We start from the raw sequence: 12,894 nt of genomic DNA on the forward strand, positions 1-12,894 counted from the left end.
AAAAGTCCACTAAACAAAGATGTTAAAGCAACTGACTTAAATGTGCTCAACGAGTACCCCAGAAATTTGCACAATTCATTATGTATCAACTTTAAAAATGTGTTCAATCAGCTAAAGGAAACCACAAATACTTAAAGAAAATCAGATTCCTCAATAAGATTAACAGCAGTTTTCTCATCAGAAGCCATGGAGGTAAGAAACCAGAGAATGGGCAGATAGACAGATGAACTGACTGATTTTTAAAATCTATCTACCTGTGTAGCCTAGTTTGGCCTCAACCTCGGGATCAAGTGCTACTTCTGCCTCAGCCTTGTGATAACTGAGACTATGAGAACCCACTACTGTGTTCAGCTTTTAACTTTTTTTACCTCTGGATGACATATTTAACCCCATGAAAGAAAAAAAAATCCTGTTAACCAAGAATTCTGTATTTGGCAAAACTATCCTTCAGGAATGAAGAAGAAATTAAGCCATTTGCAGATAAACAAAAGCTAGGGGAATTAATTACTCCCAGTAGACGTGACCTGTAAGAAGTGTTAAAGAGGATTCTTCAGGCTGAAATGAAAAGACATTAGGCAGTAAACTGAAGCCATAAGAAGAAATAAAGAATGCTGCTAAAGGGAACTACATAGGTAAATATAGAAGCCAGTATCACTGTACTTTTGGTTTGTAACTCACTCCTCTATGATTTTTCTGTTTTTCCAATATAATTGCAAAATAAGTGGATTAAACAATACTTACAAGGTTATGTTAATGGACACCCAATATATAAAGACATGATCTGTGACAACCCAAAGAGGGACAGACAAAGATGTGGAAGCAGAGTATTTGAATACTATGGAAACAAAACTGACATAAATGCTCAACAATCATGGGATGATGCCCCAATAAACCCCATAAATAAAAAACATCACAAGTGGAAAATGCATTTAAGACCCCAATAAACCCATCATAAAAACACCTTAAGTCAAACCACTGTAGGGTGAGGACTGTCTGTATAAAAGGAAGTTGTTTCAATTCTAAGACTTAATTGTAATCCTAGCTGGGCAGTGTTTCACAACTGTAATCCCAGCACTTTGGGAGACTGAGGCAGGTGGATCACTTGAGGTTAGGAGTTCCAGACTAGCCTGGCCAACATGGTGAAACCCTGACTCTACAAAAATACAAAGATTAGCTAGGTGGGTGCTTGTAGTCCCAGCTACTCGGGAGGCTGAGGCACAAGATTCACTTGAACCCGGGAAACAGAAACTGCAGTGAGCCAAGATCAGGCCACTGCACTCCAGCCTGGGCGACAGACTGAGACTCTGTCTCAAAGAAAAAAAAGTAATCCTTAAGTTACAGAAAAATAAGATGTTTTCACATGTGTTTGCAGTCCCAGCTATCAGAAAACTGATGTGTGAGAGTCACTTGAGCCTAAGAGTTTGAGGCCAGCCTGGGGAACATAGCAAGACCCCATCTCTAAAAACAAAAATTTTTTAAGGTTTCAATAGACAAAGAAAGATATTATACATTGGGAAAAGAAGCCATCCAGCAAGAAGATATATACATATACAATTACAAACTTATATACAGCTAACAGAACTCTAAAATTTAAGAAGCATGGGAGACCAAGGTGGGCAGATTGCTTGAGTCCAGGAGTTCAAGATCAGCCTGGGCAACATGGCAAAACGCCATCTCTACAAAAAATACAAACACTTAGCTCAGCATGGTGGCACACGTTTATAGTCCTGTCTACTCGGGAGGTGGAGGTGGGAGGATAACTTGAGCACAGGAAGTTGAGGTAGCAATGTGCAGTGATGGCGCCACTACACTCCAGCCTGGGCAACAGAGCAAGACCCTGTCTCAAAAAACTTAAGTAAATTAAAATATATGAAGCAAAAAGCCAAGAGAATTGAAGAAATAGACAGTTCTATGGTAATAGTTGGAGACTTTAATATCCAACTTTCAATAACGGGTAGAACAACTAGACAGAAGATCAATAAAGAAACAGGAGACTTGAACAACTGGAACAATTAGACCTAACAGATATACAAAGAACTCTCCATCCAACAACAGCTGAATACAGGTTCTTCTCAAGTGCATATGAACCATTCTCCAGGATAAATCAACAAATCTTAAATTAAAAAAAATTAAAGTAATAAAGGTATCTTTTCTGATCATAAGTATTAGAAATCAGTAACAGGAGGAAAATTGGAAAATTCACAAGTATGTGGAAATTTAACAACACACTCTTGACAAAAATCACAGCACAGGAAACTTAGGGAGATGCAGTAAAAAGAGTGATTTTTAAAAGTTATAGCTGTATAACTTTATATAAAAAGAACAATCTCAATAACTAGATAAGGAATTAAAAAGAATAAACTAAACCCAAAGCTAGCAAAAAAAATGGAAATTATAAAGATGAGTGGAGACAAATGAAACAGAAGAGAAAATATAGAAAAATCAATAAAAACAAAAACTGGTTCTTTGAAAACATCGAATTTGACAAACTTTTACTGCACTGATTAAGAAAAAAGAAGACTCAAATTACTAAAATGAGAAGTAAAAGTGGAGACATTACTACTGATTTTACAGGAAAAAAAGGATTAGAAGACAAAACTATGAACTACTGTTTGCCAACAAACTGGATAATCTCGATGAAAAGGACAAAACCCTGGAAACATACAAACTATCAAAAGTGATTCAAAAAGAAACAAAAAATCTAAATAGACATGTAACAAGTAAGGAGGTTGAATCAGCAATGAAACACCTCCCAAAAAAGAAAAGTTATCAGAACCAGATGACTTCACTGGTAAATTCTACCAAATATTAAAAGAAGAATTAATATCAGAGTTTCTCAAACTCTTTCAGAAAATTTGAAAAGCAGTAAACACTTCCTAACTCATTCTATGAGACCAGCATTATCTTTTTTTTTTTTTTTTTTTTTTTTTTTTTTTTTTTGAGACGGAGTCTCGCTGTGTCGCCCAGGCTGGAGTGCAGTGGCCGGATCTCAGCTCACTGCAAGCTCTGCCTCCCGGGTTTTTACGCCATTCTCCTGCCTCAGCCTCCCGAGTAGCCGGGACTACAGGCGCCCGCCACCTCGCCCGGCTAGTTTTTTGTATTTTTTAGTAGAGACGGGGTTTCACCGTGTTAGCCAGGATGGTCTCGAACTCCTGACCTCGTGATCCGCCCGTCTCGGCCTCCCAAAGTGCTGGGATTACAGGCTTGAGCCACCGCGCCCGGCCAGAGACCAGCATTATCTTGATACCACAGTGAGAAAAAGACACTACGGGAAAACTACAGGCCAATATCCCTTTATAAATAGGAATGCAATAATCTCTTTTTTTTTTTTTTTTTTTTTTTTGAGACGGAGTCTGGCTCTGTCACCCAGGCTGGAGTGCAGTGGCCGGATCTCAGCTCACTGCAAGCTCCGCCTCCCGGGTTTACGCCCTTCTCCTGCCTCAGCCTCCCGAGTAGCTGGGACTACAGGCGCCCGCCACCTCGCCCAGCTAGTTTTTTTTTTTTGTATTTTTTTTTTTTAGTAGAGACGGGGTTTCACCGTGTTAGCCAGGATGGTCTCGATCTCCTGACCTCGTGATCCGCCCGTCTCGGCCTCCCAAAGTGCTGGGATTACAGGCTTGAGCCACCGCGCCTGGCCAGGAATGCAATAATCTCAACAAAATACTAGCAAAGCAAATTCAGAGCCATATTAAAAGGATTTTGTCAAATGCGTTAATTTTTGTGAATTTTCCAACTTTTCTTCTGTTTATAAGATACTTTTCATGATTACAATTTTTACTGAATTCCACAACCAAGTGGAATTTATTTATCCTCAAAATGCAAGGGTAATTTAACATTAGCAAGTCAATCAATATAATACACCACACTAATGGAATGATGAGGAAAAAAAAAACAGATCATGACCTCAATTGACACAGAAAAGCATTTGACAAAAATCTAATACCCTTTCATGATAAAAACACTAAATAAAATAGGAACAGGACTGGGTGCAGTGGCTCATGTCTGTAATCCCAGCAATTTGAGAGGCCAAGGTGGGTGGATCACCTGAGGTCAGCAGTTCAAGACCAGCCTGGCCAACGTGGTGAAACTCTGTCTCTACTAAAAATACAAAAAGTAGCCAGGCATGGTGACGGGTGCCTGTAGTCCCAGCTACTTGGGAGGCTGAGGCAGAGGTTGAAGTGAGCCGAGATTGCGCCACTGCGCTCAGCCTGGGCGACAAAGCGAGACTCTGTCTCAAAAAAAAAAAAAGGAATTAAGAAAACAATTTCACTTACTATTAATAGCATTCAAAAGAATAAAATATTTAGGATAAATTTAACCAAGGAAGTAAAAGGGTTGTATACATAAAAAGTATAAAACACTGCTGATAGGCCGGGCACGGTGGCTCACGCCTGTATCCCAGCACTTTGGGAGGCCGAGGCGGGTGGATCACCTGAGGTTGGGAGTTTGAGACCAGCCTCACCAACACAGAGAAACCCTGTTTCTACTGAAAATACAAAAAATTAGCCAGGCGTGGTGGCACGCACCTGTAATTCCAGCTACTCAGGAGGCTGAGGCAGGAGAATCGCTTGAACCTGGGAGGCGGAGGTTGCGGTAAGCCACAGTCGTGCCATTGCACTCCAGCCTTGGCAACAAGAGCAAAACTTAGTCTCAAAACAAACAAACAAACAAACAAAAACTGCTGAAAGAAATTAAGTATCTAAATAAATGGAAAGAAATTTCATCCATGGATTGGAAAACTTGATATCATTAAGATCTCAATACTCCCCAAAGTAATCTACAGGTTCAATGCAATCTTTATCAAAATCCCAATGGCATTTTTTCCAAAAATAGAAACGCCCATACTAAAATTCATAGGGAATTTCAAGGGACTCTGAATAGTCAAAACAATCTTGAATAACATGAACAAAGCCGGATTTTGAAATCATACTCCCTGATTTCAAAATTTACTACAAAGCCAAAGTAATCAAAACAGAGTAGTTCTAGGTTAGAATAGACATCTAGACCAACAGGATGTAACAATGAAACTTATATGGTCAACTGACTTTGGACAAAAGTGCCAAGATCATTCACTAGGGAAAGGACAGTCTGGAAAAATTAGATATCTATATGCAAAAGAACGAAGTCAAACCCTTACCTTACATCATATAGAAAAATCAACTCAGAAGTGGATCAAAGACAAACTTAGGAGCTAAAGCTATAAAACTCCTAGAAGAGGCCGGGCGCGGTGGCTCAAGCCTGTAATCCCAGCACTTTGGGAGGCCGAGACGGGCGGATCACGAGGTCGGGAGATCGAGACCATCCTGGCTAACACGGTGAAACCCCGTCTCTACTAAAAAAATACAAAAAACTAGCCGGGCGAGGTGGCGGGCGCCTGTAGTCCCAGCTACTCGGGAGGCTGAGGCAGGAGAAGGGCGTAAACCCGGGAGGCGGAGCTTGCAGTGAGCTGAGATCCGGCCACTACACTCCAGCCTGGGCGACAGAGCCAGACTCCGTCTCAAAAAAAAAAAAAAAAAAAAAAAAAACTCCTAGAAGAAAACATATGGGAAAATCTTCGTGATGCTGCATTAGGCAATGTTTTAAGTATGACATCAAAAACAAGGACAACAAAAGAAAAAGAAAAACTGGACTTCATCAAATTTAAAAACTTTTGTACATCCAATAACATTATCAAGAAAGTAAAAAGGTTGGGTGTGGCTGCTCACACCTGTAATTCCAGCACTTTGAGAGTCCGAGGCGCATCGATCACCTGAGGTCAGGAGTTCGAGACCAGCCTGGCTACCAAAAATACAAGAATTAGCTGGGAGTGGTGGCGAGCGCCTGCAATCCCAACTACTTGGGAGGCAGATGCAGGAGAATCACCTGAACCCAGGAGGTAGAGGCTGCAGTGAGCTGAGATTGCTCCATTGTTGCTCCATTGTACTCTAGCCTGGGCAACAAGAGCGAAACTCTCAAAAAAAAAAAAAGAAAAGAAAAGAAAAGAAAGTAAAAAGACAACATATAGAATGGGATAAAATAGGCCGGGCGCGGTGGCTCAAGCCTGTAATCCCAGCACTTTGGGAGGCCGAGACGGGCGGATCACGAGGTCAGGAGATCGAGACCATCCTGGCTAACCCGGTGAAACCCCGTCTCTACTAAAAAATACAAAAAACTAGCCGGGCGAGGTGGCGGGCGCCTGTAGTCCCAGCTACTCCGGAGGCTGAGGCAGGAGAATGGCGTGAACCCGGGAGGCGGAGCTTGCAGTGAGCTGAAATCCGGCCACTGCACTCCAGCCTGGGTGACAGAGCGAGACTCCATCTCAAAAAAAAAAAAAGAATGGGATAAAATATTTTTAAATTACACATACAGTAAGGGTCTAGTATGCAGAATATACAAAGAACTCTTTTTTTTTTTTTTTTTTTTTTTGACAGAGTTTCGCTCTTGTTGCCCAGGCTGGAGTGCAATGGCACAAATCCCAGCTTGCTGCAACCTCCGCCTCCTGGGTTCTAGCGATTTTTCTGACAGCCTCCAGAGTAGCTGGGATTACAGGCACCTGCCACCACGCCTGGCTAATTTTTTTTTTTTTTTTTTTTTTTTGAGACAGAATTTCATTCTGTTGCCCAGGCTGGAGTGCAGTGGCATGATATTGGCTCACGGCAACCTCCACCTCCCAGGTTCAAGCAATTCTCCTGTGTCAGCCTCCTGAGTAGCTGGGATTACAGGGGCATGCCACCACGACCGGCTAATTTTTGTACTTTTAGTAGAGATGGGGTTTCACCATGTTGGTCAGGCTGGCCTGGAACTCCTGACCTCAGATGATCCACCCACCTCAGCCTCCCAAAGTACTGGGATTTCAAGTGTGAGCCACGGCACCCGGCCAAGAACTCTTTATGACTCAACAGGATAAACAACCCAATTTCAAAATGGACAAAATATTTCAATAGATCTTTTTCAAAGAAAATATACAGATGGCCAAAAACCAAATAAGAAGATGTTCAGTATCACTAGTTATTAGGGAAATACAAATCAAAACCACATTGAAATACCACTTCACACCCACTAGGATGGCTATTATTTAAAAAAGCTAGAAAATACACGTTCACAAGTACATGGAGAAATTGGCACCTTCATGCATTACTGATGGGAATGTAATATAGTATCATCGCTATGAAAAACAAGTTTCTCAGAATTAACCATACAATCCATCAATTCCACTCCTAGGTGCAGATACAAAAGAACTGAAAAAGGACTTAAAAAGATACCTGTATACCAATTTTCATAGCAGCATTATTCACAATAGCCAAAAGATAGAAACAACCCAAATGTCCATCAACAGATAAATAGAACAAAATGCGGTATATCCATACAATAGATATTATTCAGCCATAAAAAAGAATGAAGTTCTAATACATGCTACAATATGAATGAACCTATAAAATATTATGCTATGTAAAATATGCCATAGGCTGGGTACCGTGGCTCACGCCTGTAATCCCAGCACTTTGGGAGGCCGAAGTGGGCAGACTGCTTGAGGTCAAGGGTTCGAGACCAGTCTGGCCAACATGATGAAATCCTGTCTCTACTAAAAATACAAAAATTAGCCAGGCATGGTGGCAGGTGCCTATAATCCCAGCTGCTTAGAAGTCTGAGGCAGGAGAATCGCCAGGAGGTGGAGACTGCAGTGAGCCGAGATGGCGCCACTGCACTCCAGACTGGACAACACAGTGAGCCTCTGTTTCAAAAAAAAAAAAACCCATACAGAAAAGGACAAAAAAAGCATTCCACTTACATGAGATATCTAGAATAGGCAAATTCATCGAGAAAGAAGGTAGAATAGAGGTTAGGAGGGGCTGCAGGAGGAAAAACTGGTGAGTTATTGATTAATAGGTATAGAACTTCTGTTTGCGATGATGAAAAAGTTCTGGAAATAGTGGTGATGATTATACAGCATTGTGAATGTACTTACTGCCACTTAATTGAACACTTTAAAATGATCAAAATGGTAAAGTTTATGTTATGTAAATTTTACCACAATAAAAGTAAAATAAGTGGGAGAGACAATAGGTGCTCATATGCATGATCAAGTGCCAGCACACTGATTCTGAACCCATCGTGTCTACTAGCTCCCAATTCCTCAAGAGTCATCACCTTAAATTTTCCCAGAGTTTTACACAACAGATAATAGATAAGGATTAAGAATGTGGTTAAACCAAAATCAGGAGCAGAACAAAAAGACCAGAAATAAGGTAGTGAAAAGGCATAAATTTAGCCTAATACCAACAGCAAGATAAAACCAAACAAGAATAAAGGCAGAGATCTGAAAAAGTCAAATATGTAGTCACTTGAGTTCTAAGGGTCCTCTTCTCTCACTAGTTCCCAGACTCAAAGGAGTTTCTCTAGTTTGTTTTCAACTAAGTATATCCAGTATAAAGCTACCATACTGTCATTACTAACCCTCAGCCAATGTCAGTTTACTGTTTTAAGAGAAAAGGGTGAAAAAGATGAGACTCTTAATTACCATCTCATAAACGAATGTTTCTTGTCTGCAGGCTCGATCTATTGTAATGGTTTCTTCCCGATGTTCCAAGAACCTTTTTCTAACCCTGTTGTAGATGTAAAAGGAAAAAAAAAATCGAAGTTCAACATCTGTTATTCAGACTTCAAAACATTCAGTATATTTTATTTTGAACTAATTTTAAGTAGCAAAAGCAGGAAAAAGTTCCCTTCTCTTGTTCAGCTTCCCTTATGTCAACATCTTATATGATCATGAGACAATTATCAAGAACAGGAAATAAATTATTATATAATATTATTAGCTATAGGCCTTTTTAAAATTTCACACAATTTTTAATTTACTCGGTTTTTTTTTTTTTTCTGTTCCAGATTCCTATTCAGGATCCCACATGGCATGTTATTTGTCCTTAGTCTCCTTGAGTTTGTTAAAGTTCTTCAGTCTCTACTTATGTTTCATGATCTTGACAATTTCAAACAGCTCTAATCAGTTATTTTATACAATGTCCTTCAATTTGTGTTTGACTGCTAGTTCCTCATGATAGGAATAAATTTAGCATTTTGGTAAGAACACTACAATGATGTCCTTCTCAGTATATCATATCAAGAGGTTCATGATATTAATATGACATTTTACTAGTGATGTTTAGCTTATTTCTGTCTGCCAGTTTCCTGCACCAGAATGATACCTTATTTTCTATGAACTTGGTAAATATTTTGGGGAAGATACTTTGACACTATGCAAATCTTGTTTCTCCTCAAACTTCACCCAGGAATTTTAGCATTCATTGATAGATTTTCTCTGCAATATTTGTTACTGTGGCGTATGCCTAACAGCAATTCTGTCTTTCCTTTCTTCTACATTTATTCATTGGAATTATATTTTGAGGAAGACCTGCCTCTTTCCTCCCATCTGTTTACTTCATCATTTCTATTAGTATGAACCTACAGATAATTGTTTTATTCTGGGGTTAAAATCTAATATTACCATTATTTTGTTGTTCAAATTGGTAGTTTTAGTCATTAGGAGCTCCTGTTCTTTCAGCAAGTCCTCTCCTTTTTAAAATTATTTTTTATTTTTTGAACATTCCCTTACTTTCTGGCACCACAAGATGCTCAAGGCCCATCCTGTACTTTTCTTGTCTCATCCCAGGAATCGACCACTTGTAAGAGCCGTAGTTCCTTTACTGGAAAAAGGTGTTTAGAGACCAGTATCTGGGTTCTAGGCATTCTCATTGTCACTGGAGTCACTGCTTCTAGGCTTCTCAGCTGAGATAGGTAGGAAATATATGTATGTATACTAACCTATACATGTATAAATATCTGTATTTCTGTATTTTACTGTTACACATTTAAAACTATGAGTTTATACTGATACTTCTGATCCCAAACTAAAACCACAGGATTCATTTTAGCCTTTAACATTTCCTTGTTTATAACTTCTTTCTCCACAAGTGAGAAATCCAGCTTTCACTGTCGGCAACCTACTATTTGTTCAATTCTAGTAAATACATAAAATGGTTACAGAATTGCTAACCTATACCCCTGTGAGAAACACTAACTTATAAAAAGTTCTGTCTTCACCCTTACATTATATCAAGATATGCCTTTGGTAGCATTTTATTATTTAAAAATCGGAACAATATAGTTAAGATTAGCACAGCCCCTATGCATGGATGATATGCAAATTCATGAAGTGCTCAAAAAAAAAAAAAAAAAAAAAAAAAAAGATAGGCTTTAATAAAGACTTTAGTTCTTTCTTCCCCACCCTCTTCAGTGATGTTATATTACACATTTGTAATGCAACTAGGCTTATTTTTTAGTTTTTGAATTCAGTTTTGGGTTCCCCCTACATCCTAGTTGGTTTTAATTGTCTGATTACATCTAGGGTATGTGAAAAATATGTGACACATCACTATGATCCTAAGAGTCAAAAGTGTCATTCCCTCTTTGTCCCTACTAACCTGATCCCATTCCCTCCCTTCTTTCCACCCCTTTCGCACCCACCCCTGCAGGCAATCAGTCTCTACAGTTTTGCTTTATCCTTTCCATTTCTTTTGTTCAAATAAACAGATATTTGTGTATACTCTTTTATCTCCTTTTGTATCAATCTGAGTTCAATTAGGAAGAAAGAAAAAAATGAATAGCAATTTGAACAAAGGTTAAGGATTCAACAACTTTAACAGAGGATTGGAATAATGAGGGACTGGCAAGGAAGCAGTAAAAGGGAACACTAAAGAACAGAATAATCGCAAATACAAGAAGCACCCTACCCCTAGGGTTGAGAAAAAACTCAAGGAAGTCCTTTTTTCTTCCCAGGACTGAGATCCAGAGGAGCAAGAGAAAGAAGTTGCTATAGTGCTGCATCAGTGGAACTTGCTGGAAATCTACCCTTAAGGGCACCAAGAAAACCTGTTCAGGGGAGCTGTGGAGGGAAATGGGGTTGGCAGGGAAAGCTGCTGGGTGCGGAGTGCTTCAGACTGCAGTGTATTGCAGGAGCTGGGCACTGGGGAAGCTGTGTGCACTGCAGAATCCTGCTGGGCCAGCACATCAGATCAGGAAGCAAAACCCTTGAGAGTCCTGAAAGGTCTCTCCATCGCCCTTCACTGACAAAGCTTAACGATGTGCTAGTTGGCAAAAGAAAAGTATTTAAAAGGCCAAGGTCCATTTTTACAGAGCAGGAAAAAGAAGTAAATTTGAAGATGAGAGCCAATAAACTACACCTGGCACATCTTTCTTACATGAAAGGTGGCATATACTTTGGGACTTTGCTTTTTTCACTTAATAGAATGTACTAGAAATTACTCTGAGTTAATCCTTTCTCATCCTTTATTACGGCTGCAAAATATTACAGTGTGGATTTCCCATAGCATATTCAACAATCTCCTCTCCTATGTCTGTATATTTAAGGTATTTCAAATATTTTGCAATTATGAACAATACTTCAAGGAATAACCTTGAACACACATGTTTTCATATTGTTGGAGGGGTATCTTTGGTATAAATTACTAGAAGTGGGATTGCTGGGACAAAAAGTACACATATATGTAATACTGTGTTAAGTATTACAAAATTTACCCTACACAAAAGTTCTTTTTTTTTTTTTTTTTTTTTTGAGACGGAGTCTGGCTCTGTCACCCCGGCTGGAGTGCAGTGGCGCGATCTCGGCTCACTGCAAGCTCCGCCTCCCGGGTTTACGCCATTCTCCTGCCTCAGCCTCCCGAGTAGCTGGGACTACAGGCGCCCGCCACCTCGCCCGGCTAGTTTTCTGTATTTTTTAGTAGAGACGGGGTTTCACCGTGTTAGCCAGGATGGTCTCGATCTCCTGACCTCGTGATCCGCCCGTCTCGGCCTCCCAAAGTGCTGGGATTACAGGCTTGAGCCACCGCGCCCGGCCACCCTACAGAAAAGTTCTAACAATCTGCATTCTCTTCAGAAATGTAAAAACAAACAAAAAACCACCTGTTTCCCACAGCCTTGTCAAAAAATGTATTACATATTAAAATTTATGCCAGTCTGATAGGAAGAAAAGGTATCTCAGTGTAGGTTTAATTTTCACTTCTCTAATTTTGAGTGTGTTTGAGCATTTTTTCATGTTTGTGAGTAACTTTCATGTTTTTTGTGTGAATTACTGGTTCATGTCTTTTTCCCATTGGGTTTTTGGTCATTGTTCCTCAACTTTTAAGAGTTCTTACATATTAGGGATATTAGCCCCTTTGTGGTATATGTCATAAATATTTTTCTCCAAGTTTGGCAGCTGTCTTTTGACTTTATGTTGTGAAAACATTTTAATTTTTAGTTAGTTTTATCCATCTTTTTATTTCCTCTGGATTTTAGTAACAGAAATCCTTTCACTACGCACCATGGTATGCATGTTTCATTCGCTACACTTTGTTTTTTGTTGTTGTTGTTGTTTTTGAGATGGAGTCTTGCTCTTGTCGCCCAGGCTGGAGTACAGTGGTGCCATCTGGGCTCACTGCATCTCCGCCTGCCAGGTTCACACCATTCTCCTGCCTCAGCATCCCAAGTAGCTGGGACTACAGGTGTGTGCTACCACACCCAGCTAATTTTTTGTATTTTCAGTAGAGACGAGGTTTCACTGTATTAGCAAGGATGGTCTTGATCTCTGCCTACCTCGGCCTCCCAAAGTGCTGGGATTACAGGCCTGAGTCACCATGCCCGGCCATTCTCTACACTTTGATCCCTATCTATTATTCTTGTGTATAGTGTCATACTACATTTGTATATGCATTTGACTCTAATTCTGGACTTTTTATTCTGTTCCACTGGTCTATTTATGAGCTACTACCCACCATTTTAATTATAAAGGCTTTGTGGCATATCTTAATATCTGGTAAAATTACTACTTCCTCATATTTTTTTTTTTTTGGAGACAGAGTCGTG

At 39.7% G+C, this 12,894-nt stretch overlaps 1 protein-coding gene and 1 non-coding gene across 6 annotated transcripts in view; one reads left to right on the plus strand and one right to left on the minus strand.

Annotated features, from left to right (window-relative positions):
• The window catches only part of SNAPC3 (small nuclear RNA activating complex polypeptide 3), a 51,917-nt gene that overhangs the window by 27,231 nt on the left and 11,792 nt on the right, over window positions 1–12,894 (minus strand). For all 5 annotated transcript variants that reach the window (XR_007719878.1, XR_007719879.1, XR_007719877.1 and 2 more), the window contains exon 3: window positions 8,498–8,582. Coding sequence is in view for 2 of the 5 variants with exons in the window: in XM_050761645.1 (XP_050617602.1) it covers window positions 8,498–8,582 (85 nt within the window). In the remaining 3 variants the exon portion in view is untranslated. The remainder of the gene's footprint in view (window positions 1–8,497; window positions 8,583–12,894) is intronic.
• LOC126938146 (U6 spliceosomal RNA) lies at window positions 10,093–10,201 on the plus strand. Its single transcript, XR_007719976.1, has one exon. It is a non-coding gene; the product is annotated as a U6 spliceosomal RNA (small nuclear RNA).

The sequence above is a fragment of the Macaca thibetana genome, chromosome 15, assembly GCF_024542745.1.
Source record: "Macaca thibetana thibetana isolate TM-01 chromosome 15, ASM2454274v1, whole genome shotgun sequence".
In the NCBI taxonomy this organism is placed as follows: domain Eukaryota; kingdom Metazoa; phylum Chordata; class Mammalia; order Primates; family Cercopithecidae; genus Macaca; species Macaca thibetana.